Below are 20,659 nucleotides of genomic sequence, written 5' to 3'. Positions count from 1 at the left end.
TACTTGAAAATGTTCAGAGATGGTTTACATCTCCATACTATATTAACACAGCACCATAAAATCTGAATGAGTGACTTGTTCATTACAATATTCTAATATGCTTCAGAGATAGTAATTTAGTACAATGCCAGTATGTAGAACAGCCTTCTTTAATGAAAAGACTTGGGGTGAAGAAGTTGTATGAAAAGAGTTTATGTTTTAAAACACAGAAAATTCTCTGTTGGGAATTCACCTGTTGGGAGCAGCCAGAGCTTTTCTGAGGAAGAAATGTGATGTTACCTGTTTTCCGAAAGAGAAAGTTAGATTCAGATGAGCCGAATTTCCAGAAGCAGCTGGAAGAGATGGAGTAGGTTCTGAGCTCTTGCCTCCTCTGTTTCCAGGTTGCTGTGGACCCCTGAAAACAGAGAGAGGGAGATATTCTCATGATTTTGTATTACATTACAGTTTTATTGCAGTGATACTTGTCTACGTTTGGGCTTTGGAAGGTAAGAGCTCATCTGCCATTTTTACCATGTTGAGCTTTGTACTATGACAGCTGCCAGGAGCTTGCTACAAGGGATTTTGTCTCACTATTCCAGAATGGCACATTTCATCTTAAAAAGATGAGTCCTTTCCCACATGAACATGATGTGATTTTAGGGATGACTGGAAGGTGAGGTTGGTTCTTTAGACTTGAAAAAAGAGGCAGAGCTGAGATTGGCCTCACATACAAAGATGAGCATGAATGGCAGACTATGACAAAATATAATGGTGTGATGGTAGTTTTGCATAATTTCTCTAAGTTGCTATGAATAAAGAGAATAATTCTGTCACTGTTTGATTTCTATATTTGAATAAAGTGTCTCGTGTCAGATTTTGCAAGAAGAGTGTGTGACATGAGAGATATTTGCACTTACTAGCAACCAGAATAAAAGGACCCCTATTTTTACCCTCATATATTCACACAGAAATTTGAGGGGATATTAGTCTAGACTTTGAAAAGAAATAATTGTTAATATTTCCTTTCCTAAAGCTAATGAGTAATTAAATTGAAGCCTTGTCCATGGGTAATGAATAATTGCTGAACTGAAAGTGGGCAGTGAAATTGGCCCTTTATGAAAAAAAAAAGAAATTTATTCTGTTTAAGAATAAATAACAGAATAGACTGTATTGTGGTATTGTTTACCAGTTACTCATGATTGAAAAATAGAAATACCACAGTCAAAGGTTATGATAGATAAGAGACCTATGTGAAGATTTTGGGTTACAAGTACTGTTAAGACCAGTCACATGTTTCTTCATAAGTGTTTCTTGATATTACCTCACTTAGCATTTTCTAAAGTAGTACAAGATCTATGAGATTAATATTTCTAAGTACAGATATGAGACTTATCCACTTGAATCATCCTCCTGTCCTGGGACATGTGAATTTATTGCTCGCCTTGTGAACGTGAGGGGGTTACCCAGAAAACTGCAGTGTGCAAACTGTGTATAGTTTCTGCAGAGCTGAATGCCTCTTGCGTTGTAACAGACAACATCTTGAAGTTCATGAAGCACAGCTCCCTTTTGCCACCCTGCCCTAAGCAAATGAATTGCAAAAACCCTGGTAGCCAGAGCTGAGGTAGCAGGGCAGAGGGACTCACTGGGATCCAGTTCCTCAATGAGAGTTTGTAGAGGAACACAGGGACTCTGTACCACCATCTAAACTTCTAGTGGGAGAAGAAAAAAACACTGACTACTCCTACAATGCCAGCCAGGAGAACTGATGAGAAAAACCTTTAGAAAAGCCAGTTATTGTTGGGAGTCTTGGCAACTGTGTGCCGCTCTCAACATTAAAATGACTTGATATCCTGTCACTCCTTTTAAAACCTGGACATCCTGGGGCACAGGTGAATTCCATGTATGTGCTAGTATGAGGGGCAGCAAAATGGGACCCAGTGCTGATTTAAATCACAGGCTACTCATGAAATGTTTTAGTGATGAAAGTGCTAATAGAAATGTTCGAATGGTACTTACAGCTGTCTTGAAAATTGATCTTCCATGCTTCTCACGACCTCATTGCACTGAAAGATTTTTCTCATTTTAATCATGAAATAGCTTAGTTATATTTTATACTGTTTGCTTGTCTTCTTTGGTTAGAATAGGTAATTTTCAAATAGCCATGAACAGAAAGCTCCTTAATGTGAAGGAATGACTGTCAGAGCTCTACAGTTTTCTGTACAGCATGTGGGACTTCAAAGGTAAGGTCTTTTCTGTTACATGGTCTGAGCTGACCAAAGCTGTAAATTGGCACATATACAACATTGATGGAGAGCCAGCCTGCTTCAGGAGTAATATAATCTAAAGCAATTTTGAACTGCAAAAATTGAAATGTGGCCACATTAATTTATTAATTACATTTGTAGTCACAAAATGCAAGTCAGTGCTCAGATGACATGGAGAAAAAGGGACAACGTCCAACCCCACAACTATCCCTACAAAGCTATTTTTGTTTTGCTTTCATTTTGTAAGTTTAAATCTGATATCTCTAAGATGGTCAGATTTCCTACTGGTATTTAAATGCAAAATAAAAATGAGCTATTTTATTTAAAGGAAATATACACCTGATCACTTTTCATGATTTCTGGTTTTCCTTGGATTCTTTGTGCATTGTATTTTCTTCTCTTTTTTCTATAGTCACTAGCTTGGGAAGATTCTGGCTGAGTAATTATTAAATTGGGTTTCTGTCTTACTTGGTTTGAACGTAAATCCCTTAGTACAATTCAGGGTTTGAACTAGCTACTGACTTTAAGTCTTGCCAAAGAAACTTGTTAGCCTTCAGTCTTATGCAGCCTTCCCCCTCATAGAGCTGATCTGCCATCCGTGTATAAGCCGAACCAAAACGACACCAAGGAAAAGAAAAAAGATACAGTCAGTGAAGAGGTCAGAAAGAAACCGAGGCAATCAACCTACATCTGGAGTCTCAAATCCAAGCTGACGTGTCTAACAGCCTAACACATGACATGGTATGGCTTATTTCCTGGCATAGCTCTTATGATGGGATTCCAAGAAACACTTTATGTTTTCAAAGTGGATTTCTCAAAGCAAACCGTTGTCATGTTGAGACACAAGACAAAGCTCTCTAATAGACAATGTTTAGATTCTGCAGTGCCCTGTGTCAGCTTGTGCTGCTGAAACTTAAAAGCAAACTCTGCCTTCTTCCTCATAGTCACCTATGGCACTCTCTAAACACATATAGGTTACAAGCAAAACGTGGTATCATAGGGGTGTACTAGGCTCCGCAGGACAGCGTTTGCTGATATATACCTATGATTCTTCATCTGGTTCAAGAAATGCAACTCTAATTTCTGAAGGTTTGGAGAGCATTGCTGGTCTTAATAAAAAGATTGCTTAAGGCATCCTGTTATTTTGAACAGCCATTAGAGGAATGCAAATGAGTAGTGGTGAAAATGATGGAGAGAGACATTTGCAAGAAAAAAACAAATCAGATGCTTGTTGCTCTTTGCTTGCCAGTGATTGTTCTATGCACGTTCCATGTTATCTTGATAATCTTCCCTCAGTGACTAGAATAAAACCAGTAAGTTGGGTAGTTTGAATGCAATGTTTTGTTTAAAAAAGAAAAAAAAAAGATAAAGATTAAAAAAAAGATAAAATCCAGCATAAACATGCATTCCAAATAGAATCAAAATAAAGAAAGTTTGGAACATAAGATTTTCTTTTGTATTATATGTATGCTGTTAAAAAATATTGCGCAAATGTGAGAACCAGGAAACGAGAAGGACCGAAGTAACAAACTTTGTGTAGTAGAGAAAGCTACAGCAAGGTAGATAATGTAAATGGCGCAAAAGAGTGTCCAGGTATATGAATGCAAAAGGTTTTCCAGAATGCTAAGCACACTGGCTTGCATTTCCGCTATTTCTTTTGAGCACATCTTCATTATTATGACAGAGCTGTGAGAAGCTGAGATCTGATATGGTGCTGACATTGATACTGTGCTCATCCGGGGGAGGTTTTTCTTAACATCATGAAGTATACTTGTAATTCAGCCCAAAGTCTTGCAGAGTTTAATTACAGGTAGTTTTAATGTTTTGTGAAGCATGACTGAACTTGTGTACATTGACTTCAGTACAGAAGTTTTCATTTAAAATGAAATTTCGTGCACAGGATGAAAAGGCAAAAATTATTACTGCAAGGAGAAATGCGGCAGCTCTTCAGGAAGTCAGTGCAAAATCCCCTGTAAGTACTGCTGAGGGTGAAGCAGGTGTTGTGCTGACCACCTCCAGATGGTTAGTTTCTACCAGAGGGGCCTGCTGTGTAGCTCTGTTCCACAGCCACAAGTGTCCTCGGCTTTCTAGTGCAATGTTAAACTTGCAGGTAAGTTCAGAACAATGTTGCAACGGCTAATTTAACAGTCATTAGCAGTTGTGAAATCACTGGAGGATGGAATGGGCTTAAGTCCGCGATTCTTCCATAAACCTTCATTTCTGAGGAACGCCATTGTGTTGTTCAAGGCCAGGGTTAGCAGGAAGGCGGGAACGTTGCCACCACCTGAAGCAGCTGCATGCTCTGTGACTCACATTTGGGAGAAGAGAACTGTGGGTGCTTTATTTAAATCAAGCAACTTCTTCCAAAGTCTGAGCCTAAAGCTGTGGTATCTGCTGGAGTACCCTGTGGATCTGCAATTGTTTCTTTTGGAAGAATATGGACAAAAGCTAGTGGTGCAGCTTACTATCAAGCTGATACTTACAAAAGAGGATCAGGAATGTGTTAACTAGGTCCTAGACATTACAATACTTTAATACTTAAATAATGGAATAAAGGAGTCAACAATAAATGCTTCATTTAAATTCCTAATCTTCTATTTTGCCAAGTAAACTATACTCTGTGTGTTTTGGAAGGAAGGGCATGAAGTGCCCTCATGAACAATGAGACAGGCATTGCAGCAGAGAGTGCTGCACTGACTGGGTGGTGGCTGACCTTGGCTCCCTGCTCCTCTGCTCTGTGGTGTGATGGGGTGGTCATGTGCTGTGGTCAGGAATGGCAGACTGTGTTTTAAAAGATAAACAAAACTGGAACTCATAGAATCACAGAATCATAGAATATCTTGAGTTGGAAGGGACCAACAAGGATCATGATGTTGCAACCCCAGCTCCACACAGCACCACCCAAAATCCAAACCCTGTATCTGAGAGCACTGTCCAAACACACGTTGAACTCCTTTCCTATCTTCATAGCCCTCCTTTGGACAGTCTCTCATAGTTTTATGTCCTTCCTATACTGTGGCACCCAAAGGCACGCAGTGCTGCAGGTGAGGCCGCACAGCTCAGAGCAGAGGGGACAGCCAACCCCCCACCCAGCTGGCAGTGATGGGCCTGGCGCACCCCAGGGTACGGTTGGCCCTTTGGGCTGCCTGGGCATGCTGCTGCCTCAGAATCAATGAGATTTGGTTCATGATTATAAATGTGGTTTCACTCACTGCCTGTAGTAAGGGTGTTATGCAAACATAAGAAGGAAAACGCATGGCCTGAGGTTTGTTGTGACCCATCACTGGTTTGCTGTATCTGTTAAGAACTCTGATGTTTTCTTACAGCTGGGGCATATATCCAGCACTCTTTTCTATGACCAGCCTAGAGATAGGAAAGAAAAATTCCAAAGAATTTAGCAATCGCACTGGAGAATCCATTTTCAAAGTAAAAATGGTAGTTTGAAGATTTCAAAATTAATGTATTTGTTTCTTCTAAGTATACTGCAACTTATATTCTAAGGACTGTCCCCAGTTTGAATGAGACTAGTTTGACCAGTTATATGGGCAATAAAGTAATAAAGTTTTTAAAAGTAGGGAATATTAAACAGATATAATATAAATGTAGAGCCCCATAAAAGTCTCTGGTACATTAAGTTCAGTGTAAGACCGCACTTTCCTTTTTAAGGATGAAGCTGGAGAAATACAGATGATAGATGTTAATACTTGAAAAAAATCCTTTTCCCACTGTACAGTCCCTCCAGGATGGAAGTCTTTGCACTTCTGTTCACCAAGATTGTAGTGCAGAGGAGGAGAATATTTTCATTGCTTACTAGCATCTGACTGCTGCAATTTTGGAGTGACTCTTTTGGAAGCACTCAAAATGGCTCAGGGGTCTGCAGGCTAAGCACAGCAATATATTTGTGGTATGAAGATCGGTGACAGAGACAGTGCTGGAGGGACAAAAGCTGAGTAAAATGTAAATTAGAAGGAAATCCTTCTGTTACCTAGGATTTTATCACCTTCCATTTTTTTGTAGTTAGATGTGGTAGTGATGTCTAAAGTATTTGAAGGAGACAAAAAGTGGCTCACCATAATTGGAATAATATGTATGGAAGCTCACCTCTCTGCCGTGGGTATTCTTGGGAACTGAACAGTTTGAAAGATGTGGGTAATGAGCACCTCTGAAATTTGCAAAATTTCCTATTTAGGAACTTAATTCTAGGATGCAGATTAGAAAGCTTTGGCTAATGTAAAATATTTTTTTAAAATGCTTTTTGAGGAGTCACACATACGAAAACCAAGGCAATGCTACAACTTCGAATAGTCAGAAGGCACAGACTTATATTTTTGGCTGATTACGTCAGGTTAGTTTTGAAGACTGCAAACTACTTCTACAGAAGGTTTTCTTGTAAAATTAGTCCTAGTCTCTGCAAAACAGGTGTTTACCACAGGGTTCCCCCTTCCAGCCATGTGCCTAACAAGACTGCGATTAGGATCTCAATCTGGGGCAGGCTGACTTTTGGCTGTGTGTTTGTATCTGCATGAGCATGTCCGTATGCTGCTTTTATTGCTTGACAGAAAGAATATAGGCAGGTAATCTGAAGAGAAGAGAAATGCTTTGGATGTGAGGTAGGACTCCAGCCTGTAGGATGGCTGGTAGACTGAATGGGGGAGATGAGGGAAATTAAAGTGGATGGAAGCATTTTTAATTTCAGCAGTCAGAACACTGAACAAACTGAATGCAAGGCTGAGAAGCACATGCAGCACCCTTTACGTTTCCTCTGTGCTGGTCAGTTTTTAATATGACTTTTATTTTTGTACAAACAGTGCAAAACAGCCTTAGAAGAGCTGCCAGAGATGAAACTAGAGGCACTGGCAGTTCTATCTACGCTACTGGGCAAGGCAGCGTTGTTTTGGCTCACTGAAGAAAGAGATGTGGCAAAACCAGTACCAGTACTCCAACAGAGCAGCTCTGCAGCATGTCCTCATACAGCACACACTTCAGCACTGCACAAGAGTGGCTTTAAAGAGGGTAACACGCACAAAGATTATTTAATACAGCATCTTGATATATTTATGCAGCAGCTCCTAAAGCTAAAGTAGTGCTGGTGTCTGACCAGCCAGACTGAGTGGTGGGCCTTCCATGGCTCTGTGCCTCTGATCTCAGCTGAACAATCCTCCAAGTGAGGAGGACAAAGTCCGAAGCCTTTGATAGCTGCTATCAATGCAACCCAAAAAATCTTCATTGCTTCTTGATCAAATAATGGATATGTTTTATTTTTACTTAGGAATTCTGCATAGCTAACTAGCAAAGATGAATAATGCATGTGTAGTACTTGTGGTTTCAGCTTGATGTTATAATATGAGTGGATAATTTTGGCAAAGCCTTTGCCTGTGATGAACCTGCTGATCTTCATTCCTATTTTGTTTCTGGAAAAATAGGTTCCTTACCAATGAATTAATATATATCTTAGAGGTTAAGTATTTCACTTGGATCTTAGTCATTCTCAGGTATAAATTTTTAATTTTCTTTCAAAATAATTATCACGTGTTCATTAACTTTTGTGATAACTCATTATACTTCTCAAATGAACCACTTACTCATGTATGAACTGCTAGATAGCCAGACACAATTTCATGTCTGCCTGCAGTGTGTTTAAATTATTATAACCCTCATAATGGCAATCTATTATAAATTGTCATCATTTACATGTGTTAATGACAAATGGCTTATATGAAAAAAGTACAGTGTCCTTCCCATTTTTGTGTGGTATGTGTCCCCAAGAATTTTAAAATAACCTGAAAATAAAAGTTCCTCTTTAAATAAAGAAAAAGAAAAAAAGGGAAATTCATCAAATTAAACCCTTTGACTGGCAATACTACTTCTTAGAGGTCTTCTACTGCCTGCATATTAAAGATAATGGGACAGTAATAAAACTGGCATTGTCCAGCAATAAACACAGTAAACATACTGGATTGTTAAGTTTTAAGGATTCAGCTTGAACAACCAGAAATTCAAAGACCACGGGATGTTTTTTACTGTGTGCATCTAATGAACCAGCATCTTGTTATGTTCACGTACATGCAGCTGCCATCACAAAGCTGCAGGTGAGGCATTGCATCAGCTGCCCTGCCCCTGGAGGGGCCAGCTGTATAACCCCTGAGACAGGTCTCCAGATGAGAGATGGTCAGGGTCCTGCTTCCCACTGCCTCCCTCCCACCAGCACTACAACCTACCTGACCATGGGAGATTGTTCCCATCCCTCTTCTAGAACATGAGAGAGGTGAGGAGAGGGGAAGAGAGGAGAGGAGAGGAAAAAGTCACTGCTACTGAAATGCTACTGAAGTGTGATGAAGCTTGAACCTGACTGAGACCTAGCATTTCTGCTCTGTTAATTCCATGTAATAGCAGAGGAAAAGGAAGATGTGTGAGCATAATTGAGAGACAACAGAGAAGCAGGTCTTTGTGGCTAAAAGACAGAGCTAGAACCAAATTCTATATAGGAGGTTGCTATAGACATCTTCTAAAATTAACCTGGTAAACTGTCGGGGTTGGTGAGATAGGAGCGTTTGTGTATGTGTAAGGGGAAGCATGAAATTGTATTGCATATCTTAAGAAGTAGTAAGTTCTTCTTTTTCTTTCACAAAAGTTTCAGAAAATCTTTTGAAAATTATGTTTGGAAATCCCTTTTTTCCCCTAAGTTCCTATGTACACGCTTTTATGAAAATGTCCGCTCATTTTTCAAAACAGCGACATAAAAGATGATCAATGAAGTGTAGAGATGCAAAGCTTTCTTCAGGATTTTTTTTTTTTTTTTAGTTTATTTTGAGCAGCTGGGACAGGGGCAGCTTCTGGGATCGGCATTTCCTTTGATTTGGGGTGTTGAAATCCTGCTTTGGGAGGAATGTGAATTTTACTGCTCCAGTCTGCAGGTGATGTGAGATAACTCATGCCTGGGAAGTGCCTTGCTCCAGGGCTATTTGAGACCAACCCATCATAAGGGCCTGCATTGCACTTTTGGCAGACGGATTTCAGAAGGTACCTATTGCCTTCCTGAACTCTGTGTTTTTAGAGGTGGACTGAGGTCCTCACACTCCATGTGAAGTTGAACAGGAGCTTTTGAAATTTAGCTATGGCAACCAGATGATGGTCATTTAAAGGTGCTCATCTGTAACTTTCATCCTTTCCTGATGCACTGTTTTCTGTGCTGAGGATGGGGGTGACAGCAAGTCCTCGCTTGTCCATTCTTGTGAGAGCCAGACCCTTTCATAGGAAATGAAAGTGTTTGCTAAATGAAACTTTTAGAAAGTTATGTACACTTAAGAAAACTAATTGGCCAGACAAACCATTACTGACAGAAGAGAGAAAGGGATTAATTATAGGAACTTGTCCATTACAGAAGAACAATTGAAATATAGAACTTGGAAATAATATTTTCTTTCCCAAACTGTGTAATTGCATGCTTCCTCTGTTCCTGGGACCCACTGCTATCCTGTTGCTTCAGTCTTCAAACAGTCTTCTATGAATTTTTTTTACTGCTATATTATGGTCTTATGGACATTAAGTCCTTTTCTGACTTTTTTATCCCAGAAAATCCTGATTATCATGAACATTCAATTTTCAAAATACTTAACATGCTCTAGGTGAGATGTAGACGTGGTATTTTGTAATGCAAATACTGCCAGATTATTTCTTCTCTGCAGTAAGAGAGATACCTGTGCCAACTCTCCATTCTCTTCTTGCTTTCTGGAGGAGAATGGAAACTTCAGGATAAGCAAAATGACCGGCAGCTCTAAGGAACTTGAGAAATCTTTGTTCCTCTGTAGACGCCCTCTGTACTGCTCACTGGGTCTGTTTCTTCCTCCTTGAAGAGAGCGCTGCAGATAAAGCATACTAAGCACACTGAAAAGTAGATGAAGTCTTTTATAACTTTGGAGTGTGGTATTTAACCTCGATTTTCAGAAGTTCTGCCAGCTGGTTCATCACAGGTCCCTGAAATAACTGATATATTGCTACTTCTTATATCAAAACTTCTAGATTGTCTCTAGACATTTTTCTGTCAAACAGCGAAGAGACACAGCTGCCAAACTCTGTTCCATTTTGCAGGAATGGTGCTCGGCACCAACATTTCTGAGAACCATCCTTTTGAATGTACTTATTACAAAGTGCTTAGCTGGTAGCTGCTGTAGCTAAGAACGACTACGGGACAGTGGCAGTGCAAGTAACTGAAGACATGCTAGGCTATAGCTTGTAAAAATAAGTAGTTGTAGACAAGTTTTCTTCAAGGCCTGTCATTCACATTTATTTAAATATTGTCGTTCTCCTTTCTGTTAGATTTTATCTCTTCTGCAGGGGAAGCAAAGAAGTCCTCACTCTTGCAAGTGTTAGTATGTAGGTAGTAATGCCGGGTGGGTTTAACAGCATATGCATAGAGGCCTTACTGATTTAATGCAGTTTGCCATTTCACTTGTGAGACATTTCACTGAGATATTTTCTCAAGGAGTTTTATTTGAATAAATGTCACTGTGGCAGTTTCCTTTCTCCCTGCCTCCTTTTCTCTCTCTCTCTGCTTCTTTTACTTTGAATGCCTGGTTTCATAAACCCACCACTGCTTAGACAACAAAGTGACCTGATTGGCAGCAAAGCCAAGTGACTGGGATGAAGGGATTGAAACTAGTGTTGTACACTTGAGGCAGGACAATAATTCCTTGTGAATGGTTTCAAGAAGGATGCTGGCATCCAGCCTTCATATGGCACCGGGCAGGATTATCCCTGCAGTGCCTTGGTCTATGTGCTAGGCTTCTTCCAGGTACAGATGGTTTTCTGAACGCTTTGTAAGGTCTGCTTTCTACCTGCTGCACCCAGAGACTCTTGCTCTGGACAGTGCAGAGCTGTCCTTCAGGCAGTGATAAGGTGGGACAAGGACCAGAGCAGCATCTGTCTGTGACAGTGGAGTATGTGGGGCTCTGTCCGGAGAACGTGCTGGGGAGCTCCTTTATGCCACTGGGGTTGCATGGTGGCCCAGTATAGCTATGATGAAGGCTATTAAATAGGGAAATTCAGGATTTGGTGTCACAAGGAGCGAATCTATTCTGTTGTAAAGTCCATTATGTTCTGTTACGGCAGTCCATTTGTAACTGTAAATATTTACTAATAGAGCATAATGATAGTCTCCATCTTCTCCAGTCTCTCTAGCCAGCTGGCTGTGATGCAAATTGAGACTCAGCAATTTCGCATCTTACCTCCGAGCAAAGATAGCGCATGTTTCTGTTCATAGGTTGGGAGCACTTTTCTCATATGAATGCTTCTCTGCTTATTAAAGGTCCTTTGGCATACGCATTCTGTAGCTAGCTTTATCTGCAGTTAAAAGCTTTTTTTCTGTGCAGGAAAAAATAAAATCGTGGTGAGTTACTGTACACAGAATAGCAAAATCTGGAAAAATACAGAAGATGCAGCAAATAAAATTAGGCTTTGCTGGGAAACAAATACAGGCTTAATTAGGGATTGCAAATTGGGATACACACATGAATTCAGTATAAAGCTCTGGTCCTGCTGACTTGCAAAAGCCCTTTCAAATATTTTGGCTTTAACTATACATAAACAGTAAGCTGGAATAATATTTATGGAGTATCAAGAAGTCTAGATGACAACTGATATCCATATTCTTCCCCTAAATAGCTAAAGACTTGGTATGTCTGCCTTGAAGGTAGAGATTAGGTTGCTCAACTGCATCTCTGTGGAAGTTAATCCTTTTAGTGGCGTTACCCATAAAACCTCAGACAATAAAGTAGTGTTTTAGCATCATTAGATTACCACTTTACAGGGCTGTGTGCTAACTCTTCAACAATATTGGCAAATTCTTCTTGAGAAAGGTCTCTGCTGACCGACATGTGGAAGGTATGCTGTGCCTGTATCCATGGTAGCAGGAAAACTATTGAGAGGTGGATGGTTCTCAGTGATATTTAAAGTAATTTACTGCATAGCATTCTATGAGCTCTTGTCTGTATTCACAATTTTGGAAAGTGTGTGAAAAAGATAAGGCCTACAAGACTGTCTACTTTTGAAAAACAGAGAATGAGAATGATTCATTTCCACCTTGAGAAGCGCTTAAATATTTGTTTAGCATTATTGTGAAAAAATTTCCTTTTCAATTGTTTTCAAATAGCATGAAACAAGGAAATTATGGTTTTGTTAACCTTTTGTTGAGGATGAACAATACATTTGTTTTAGTATGAAGGGACTATCTTTCAGGCAATTGTAGGGATTTTCAGATCTATGAGGGAAGTAATGTATCTGTAAGCATTTCCTGTTTTAATAGATTTAATTTGCTTCCAGGAACCGTGGAAGATTTTAAATATTCTTAGTGAAGACTCCCACACACAGGGTATATAAATACCAGTATAGTTACACGTGCTCGACAATTGTAACCATATCAAGTCTTCTAAGCGGCTGAACTGCATACCGATCACTTCTGGTGCTTGAAAATACGGGTCAAGCATGCACCCCTCTTTTTCCTCTCTTTTATTGTGTTGTGTAGTACGCGTCATTCAGAAGCGCCTGTATTACTTCAGCTGCCTTGCTGAGGGGCAGCAATCTTGCTGTAGTTTGTGCATTTCAGCAATTCTGGTCTGTATCCATTCTGCTGTGTGGGACCATGAGGCGTGACGTGGCCAGGGTCCTTGGTTTGTGTGACGCCCTTCTCTGGTGGGTCTTGGAGCAGGACTGTCCATAAGGGATGTGGCAGTGGTCCTGACACTACAGTGCTGTGGGGCTGAGCGGGATGGCAGTCTGGCAGCAGTGGTGCTCATCACATTCAGTGTGCATGGCTGCTAGCAGCCAACCCAGTGGTTGTAGTCCCTTCTTCAGGAGAGTGAATTGTTCTTCCTGTGCCTCAGATGATCTGCTTTTGATTCTCTTGGTGATAAACACTCTGAGTAACCACCTCTTTCTTTTTTTCTGTTACAGAGCTCCATCATGGGAGGCAAACTGAGCAAGAAGAAGAAGGGATACAGTGTCAATGATGAAAAAGCTAAAGACAAAGACAAGAAGGCTGAAGGAGCAGCAACTGAGGAAGAGGAGACTCCAAAGGAGGCTGAGGATGCCCAGCAAACCACAGAGACCACAGAAGTGAAGGAGAACAACAAAGAGGAGAAGGTCGAGAAGGATGCTCAGGTTGCTGCCAATAAGACAGAAGAAAAAGAAGGAGAGAAAGAGAAAACAGTGACCCAAGAAGAAACCCAGAAAGCAGAACCAGAGAAGTCAGAGGCTGTTGTTGATGCGAAAGTAGAGCCACAGAAGAACACCGAACAGGCACCCAAGCAAGAGGAGCCAGCTGCAGCCTCTGCTCCTGCTGCCAGTAGCGAAGCACCCAAAACTTCTGAGCCTAGCAGCGATGCAAAAGCTTCCCAGCCTTCAGAAGCCACAGCTCCCAGCAAAGCAGATGACAAGAGCAAAGAGGAAGGGGAAGCCAAAAAGACTGAGGCTCCCGCAACGCCTGCAGCCCAAGAAACTAAAAGCGAAGTGGCCCCAGCTTCAGACTCAAAACCTAGCAGCAGCGAGGCTGCACCTTCTTCCAAGGAGACCGTAGCAGCCACAGCAGCACCTAGTTCCACTGCCAAGGCCTCGGACCCGTCAGCCCCACCAGAGGAAGCGAAACCTTCTGAAGCCCCAGCGACTAATTCGGATCAAACCATAGCAGTGCAAGATTAAATTGGACAGCCTGTTGAAACAACCACTTAAAACAACCTGTGTCTTTTTTTTATTTTTTCAGCTATACTAACTCGTTTCAGATCTGAAATAACAAAAAGTATTGCCCAGAAAGAGAAGGAAAAAAAGGAAAAAATGAAAAGGATGTCCCATCAAGTTGGGAGGGAGGGAGGGGGGAGAATCCAAATAGTATTTTTGTGGGGAAATATCTAATATACTTTCTGCCAACTTGACACAAGTTCTGGATTAAAAAAAAAAAAAGTAAAATAGATGGATGTCTGAAAGTACAGCACATCTTTTGTATCTGAACTGCTGTAAATGCACTCCACCAATGTATCAAAATCTTCTTTTTGTTCTGTAATGGGGTTTGGGAGTGATGCGTTTGATTCTGCCCACTGGGTTTGTGCCAAGGCAATCAGATCTTTATGAAAGCAGTATTTTCTGTGGTTTTTTTATTTACAGCCTTTCTTATTTTGATATTTTTTTTATGCAGTGGATGAATGCCAACTTTCAGACAAAACCCACTTAGCTGTCCACATATTTCTCAATGCCAATCCTCCAATTCTTCCTCTCCAAATATTTTTTGGGAGTAAAAAGCATTCTCATCCTACTTAGCCTTCCTAGATTTCTCATGACGAGTTAATGCATGTCCGTGGTTGGGTGCACCTGTAGTTCTGTTTATTGGTCAGTGGAAATGAAAAGTCTGCGTTCATTGCAGTTCCAGTTTCTCTTCCATTCTGTGTCACAGACACCAACACACACTCATTGGAAAACAAATGAAAAAACAAAATGTACAATGGATGCATTGAAATTATATGTAATTGTATAAATGGTGCAACAGTAATAAAAGTTAAATAATTTAAAAAATACAAAAGTGTAAAGACTGATTCAATCTCCACTTTCACCTTAGGAATTTGGCAAAGGAAATCCTTACACCCAGAGCAGAGGTGTTACATCTGGGGCTGCTGACTCTCCTATTTATAGAAAAGTAGAGGTCATCAAAGTAACCTCAGCCTCACAATCCTAGAATCATGCTGCCATAAACTTCTGCTTCAGCAGCCACAAGCATTCACAGGTGAGGCTGGAAGTGACAAACGGACAGCACCTCTCAGACGTGTTTCATTCCAGGCAGAGTTGAGATGCCTCATTCTTTCCTTAACATGCAAAAAACTCTTGCTGTTTCAAAGAGCCAGAGGCATGCTGGCTGGGTTTTAACTGCAAGTAAGACAGTGGATTTGATAAACTGATCTCTTAAGACAAGGCAATTACATTTAATCCTAGTCCAATTAAAATATTCCTAGTGCTGATACACTTTGTTCTTTTTCCCATCGCCATTGTGGAGGAGATGAAATGCAGCTGTCAAAAGAGGCTGAATCTGGTGATTTCAAACACAGTTAACCTGGTGTAGCTCAGCAGAGTTTAGCCTAGCAGAAACAATATTCTTCAATAGTTAACTTTTTGCCCCATTTTACTCAGCAATTTCTTCTGAGTGGCGTCCTTGCAGGACACAGATGAGGTGCAGAACCCAGAATTCACAGTACTGGTTAAAGCAGCATATTCAGTCTGTCTACCAGCAAGCCCTTAGACTGAGCACAGATTCTGAGAGAAGCGGCCAATGGAAAACAGAAACGCAGCTTGTACACATCCCAGAGGGATACGTGGACTTGTATTCAGTGAAGAAGGCAAACAGTGCTTTAAAATTAAATACATTATTTCACATATTCTCCCTCAATACAGTGAGGATATTTCTCTTTACAGAGAATATGCTTTACAATTCTCATCCTTTATTTTGCTGAGAAATTTGGGGTTCTTATTTTGTGCCGGGGATCGTCGTGTGCCTTGGTGCACCCATGAAAAGCTTACTGGAACAGACAGCAGCAGTCCTCTTGTTTTCATATTGGGCCAAATACTTGCGTGAATCTGGCACCACCAAGTTTTTGCATCCTTAATGTAAAGGAGTCAATTTCCTGCATAACATATCAAAATAGATTCTTTTGCACAAAGATCAGTACTCTGGCTTAAAAAGAAGGCAGAGCTCTCAGATGAAAGAGCTGAAGCACTGCATGGATTAGGCAGATTAAAACCTTCATGGTAGTCCGCCAAACTTTGTGCTCATACAGCTGACATGATCTACAGCATTCTCATGAGGTCAAGTCTGTGGTTTTCTTGCAAACCTGTAAGAGCCCTCTGCCATTTTTCCCCAGTGTAGATGTGTCCTGGAGAGGGAAGACTTCTGCCCAGGACTCCTCCATGAATTTAATGAGAGGTCCAGGACGAAGAGGAGGCGTGCAGAGATCCTGCAGTACTTCGTGGTGACGCAGTAGAGAACCAACGCAGTGCTGGTGGGACTAAGCTGATGCTCTGCCTTCAGGCTGGAAGTACTTGCCAGTGGAGTACAGGTACGTAAACTGTTTACTGGGATGGCTGCAAACATACCTACTGACAATAACGCACCTCATCTGATACCACACCCATTCACTTTCAATACAATTTTCAAAGTAGCACTTAATCTCTGTTATTAAAAGAGATGACAATCAATTTGACAATGCCTTGTTTTCTCTTGAAATGTCTTCAGTTAGCATGCTTAGACCTGCTGAGAAGGTCTTAAAAGTAGTCTTACTTCAATTCTTTGAGGCAATTAAAAGTACCCCTGTACTCCACAGCTGTGTCCAAACCAAGCAGTTTTTGCAGCTGTTGACAGAAAACTCTTAACATACATGCTGCAGTTCTCACAACCTTCTTGTTGAAGGAAGATTTTTCCTGATGCTGTCAGTAGTGCAAGGGAATGTCGTTCCATTTGACTGGAAATCACTAACATACAGGCATAGAAGTAGGCATGTGTCATCGGGAAGCTGAGAGGCAGTGCTACCAAAAACTGATGCATTTCAATGCTCGATCTTCTCAAAAACTTAAAAGTTGCCATACAATGTTTTTAATTCTTTTATTCACAGTCTTACCAAAATATTTAAAACACTGTGCAAGTGGTAGTGCAGAAGCATTCTTGCTTGGATCATTACTCCACAGAGTTGCTGCACCTAGATACACAAGGAAAGATACCACCTCTGCTCAAAGAGCTCACGAAGTAATTATGTATGATGAGGATAATAGAAACATGAAGCATGTTCCTTTCCTGAAGTGTCATGTAAGGGGGCTAGAGCCTTGTTTTTCTTCACCTCAGTCCAGTAGCTCATCTCCAAGATCCTCCTCTTCTGAGCTATAATCGCTCTTTAACAAAAGAAAAAGTTTGTAAGGGGTACTAAACCAACAGGCATGTTAATGGTTTGAGTGTAAGCACATTGCAGATAACCTCAAAGACCCAGCCCTTTCTTGAAAGTGTGCCAAAGTAACAGAGAAACTCAACCCTGGGAAAAAAACCTTTGCTATTGTTTAAAGCCCCTACAGAGAGATGTTTGCAAAGTCTCCCTTGTTTTTCCTTGGAGATCATCAAGAATTTGTTTCTGTCCCTTCAACAACAGGAAGGTCAGTGCCATTGGCTTCACTCACACTTCAACAGCAGCCACTGTTGAACGAGTAGCAACTTAACCTTTACTTATTTTTATTACTGTATATGAAATATACATGATGGCATTTTAATAATGGCATTTTGAGATGGAAAAGCAACTAAAATTGTGTTACAATACTCATAATGAAATAGCCATGTCAGAGCCACACTTGCCACTTCCCTGAAGCTGGCTTCTATCTATATGGGATAGACACCTCCGTGAAGCAAGTTTAAAATAAAACATTGCAGGATGCATTGATGTCTAATGTGACAGGACTTCTAGGTATGAGATTACACAACTGTATGTGTCTAAGGTCACTGGCTTCCCAGTTTGTTCCCTTTGTTCCAGCTCCTAACTCATGGAGGCATTGTCCAGCCTTTTGGCTTGCCTGGGCCATGTTGAGTGAACAGAAATTATCTCGGGCCTCATATACAAAGGTCACTTTGAAAGTAATGCTTCCTATTTATTTCCATGGAAATTATGATTGATAATAAGAGCATAGTAATACTATTTGATAGAGCAAAATCTCAGCTACAAAACACTATTTTTGTGCAGTCACCATCATTAACCATGAATTTTTGCCAGCGATGAACAAGAGCATGCATGGCATGCTCATAAAAATCTGTACCAGAGGAGGTGACCTGCTTTCTCTGCAGCCACTGCTGAAATGCACCATCCACCCCTCACTGTGCTCACATCCGTGGTTTGGTTTCCATAAACATCCACAAAGTGTCAATGAATGTCAATGGGTGCCATTTTTTCCACATGGAGGAATTCAATTCCACACCTTTGCTTCATATGCACTTCCATGTCAGACACCATTTTGTCAAATTGCCCCTCTGCTGCCATCTGTTGCACTGCAACAAAATGTAATGGAATATTGGTGGGAAGGTTCAGCCTCTACTGCCGTAGCACCAACATCCGCTGCTGATATCACAGGCCAACATCATAAAATAAGAGGCATTACTTTCAGAGTAGCCCTCATAAAATATAAAATATAGTTCATGTATATAGGTAACAAATCTTATTTTAATCTTTAGTATTTTTATTAAAACAAAAAAAAGCAACAAAAATACAGAACTAGTGGGATGCATGACCTTGTTTTTGCGAAACAAATGTGTCATTATCTGGTTTGATGTCAGTGGCTGCAGTTCTTAGTGAGGTCTCAAGGTGTTCATTGGAGATATTTTTGATGAAATTTTACTCTTCCTGTGCTTCATCCTTGACAATATTTGTTCACGAATGTGCCTACTGCCAAAAAGTGATGGCATGATTAAGACATGATTGTGAAGTGAGGAATGTTTTTCACTGGTAAGAGAGGGCTTATAAAAGTAAAGAGACATGGTCAGAGTTTTGAGCTGAACATCTGATTGCAACTCTAGACACTCCATTCGAAAATTCCCAGGTAATGTATTTATGTCAACTGAAAGTGGAGTTGCAAATATACAAAAAATAGGATGATTTTTTTGCAATCTTGAAACCGGTTCTCAAATTCCTTTATCAAAACAGAAAACACAGCTGCGTATTCTTCACTGTTCACAGGATTGTGTTTAGACAGTTAATCAAAATGCACACATTTATTTGCTATAACTTGAGCTGGCACTGCACTGCACCCTCCCCATGCCCTGGTTGCAGCTCAGACAGAGTTAATAGCACGCTGATGTTTGGCTGTTGGTGAGTGGTGGGTGTGCTCCAAAGGCCAGGCTAGGCTGCTTGGTCGGGCAAAGCTGCAGTGGCAGAGGGGAGTAGGTGCAGCAGCCAGGCCGCAGTTCCAGCTGTGCCAGGCCACATGCAGACTGTGGGCTATGGTTTGGACATGCCTGTCCTAACTGGAAGGTGTATCAGTTCTCTGTCTCACCTAGCCAGTTGCCTTCTCTGGATCGGTTTGAACTCCTCTTCATTCCAATGAAGAGGAACTGAAATTGAAGAAGTGGAGGAATCAAGCCCTCAGTCTTTCTTCAGAAGCTGGGGAATGTGTCAGAGAAGTAGCTCAGATTTTTGTTGTTGTTGAGCAGGGGGAAGGTAGGGGATATTTTGAAAGATGGGCCTGGGACACATGGCTTGTGACACAATCTTTTTGTTTCCAGAGACAGCATTATTATATCTTAACTGGTCACTATAAGGTTACCAAGTCTCCCTCAACTTCTTGTTGCCGGCATACATGTCCCTCTTTTAGCATACTTATTTTTGTTGGCAATAAATATTAATTCCAGCACTTCCTCTCACAGCTATCTAAATGCATTCCCTCCATCTTCAGCTGCTCTTTCCTCCACACTGTGAGTCTTATATCTCTGAGTATCTCTCGGTGCATCAGGAAGCTGGCTGAGCTTCTTGATGACTTAAGTGCATCACAGACATGGCTTCATCATGATGACTTTGAGATTGCTCAGTCAAGTGAGGTGCAGATCTGATTGAGTTACAACTTTGTTCTATTTACTAAGAAAAAATTCAAAGGCTTTACATGATGTTTATGGTGAGGACAAGGTGAGATCTTCTCACAGGATCCCACAAGCCTACCAGTCTGTTATTTGGGATGTTGTCAGGTTGCTGCAAAATGAATGACTTACTAAACATCACTGGCAGTTCCACAAGCCAGTGATGTTAAATTAACACTTGGGAAAATTCAACATTCAGTCTCATGTGAAAAGTAAACACATCATACTGGGCTCACAAGGACAGAACAGAGCCGTTCACATTAGGATGAGGAGAAGAAATAGTATTCAGCTATTTTTTTCTCCACTCAGTTCCAGGCAGTTCAGAAAAACAGTGTGGCACAGGAGTCTCTCCCTAGATGTTCTTTTCAGTTCGGAAATGGGACAGGCATAGCAAAGCTCATAGCTGCCAGGCTAAGCCATACTATCCACAAACCAGAGAAAGTCTTTAAAACTTAGCCATTAGTACTTGAAAACTTCAACCTGGTTGGTGTTTTAATCACAGGCTACACAGCTCCCCTGAGAATCTAGGCTACTGGAGATACCCTGTGTGGCACGAAGCCAGTTGCTGGTTTTGTGGTCTGTCTGTTCCAGTGGCTGTCATTTTTAGCACTCTTTTTCCCCTATCCCTCTTTTATTGGCTTTCTATCAGGTTTTGGTTTATTATGTGTTAATGAGAATAGTGTGCTGTAGCAGCAGACCATACTGGTGCCCAATTAATATTTTTCTGTGTTTTTTTTCTTTTTTTTTTTGATGGAGTTCTGGCATTACTGTCAGAATTCTGGACTGAGTA

The 20,659-nt window shown here is 40.8% G+C and overlaps 1 protein-coding gene across 4 annotated transcripts in view; it reads left to right on the top strand.

The window, feature by feature from the left end:
* Positions 1-14,800, top strand: part of BASP1 (brain abundant membrane attached signal protein 1) — a 48,746-nt gene extending 33,946 nt beyond the window's left edge. For 2 of the 4 annotated variants that reach the window (XM_021387308.1, XM_021387306.1), the window contains exon 2: positions 13,191-14,800. In XM_021387308.1, the coding sequence (XP_021242983.1) occupies positions 13,200-13,934 (735 nt within the window). In that variant the 5' untranslated portion in view covers positions 13,191-13,199 and the 3' untranslated portion in view covers positions 13,935-14,800. Of the gene's footprint in view, positions 1-2,965; positions 2,985-4,323; positions 4,354-13,190 lie in introns of those variants that run through there. The other 2 variants (XM_021387307.1, XM_021387305.1) reach the window with 2 other exon arrangements.

The sequence above is a fragment of the Numida meleagris genome, chromosome 2 (genome assembly GCF_002078875.1).
Source record: "Numida meleagris isolate 19003 breed g44 Domestic line chromosome 2, NumMel1.0, whole genome shotgun sequence".
Lineage (NCBI taxonomy): Eukaryota > Metazoa > Chordata > Aves > Galliformes > Numididae > Numida > Numida meleagris.
Note: the sequence above shows the minus strand (reverse complement) of the source record. Positions and strands in the feature narration are given on the sequence as shown.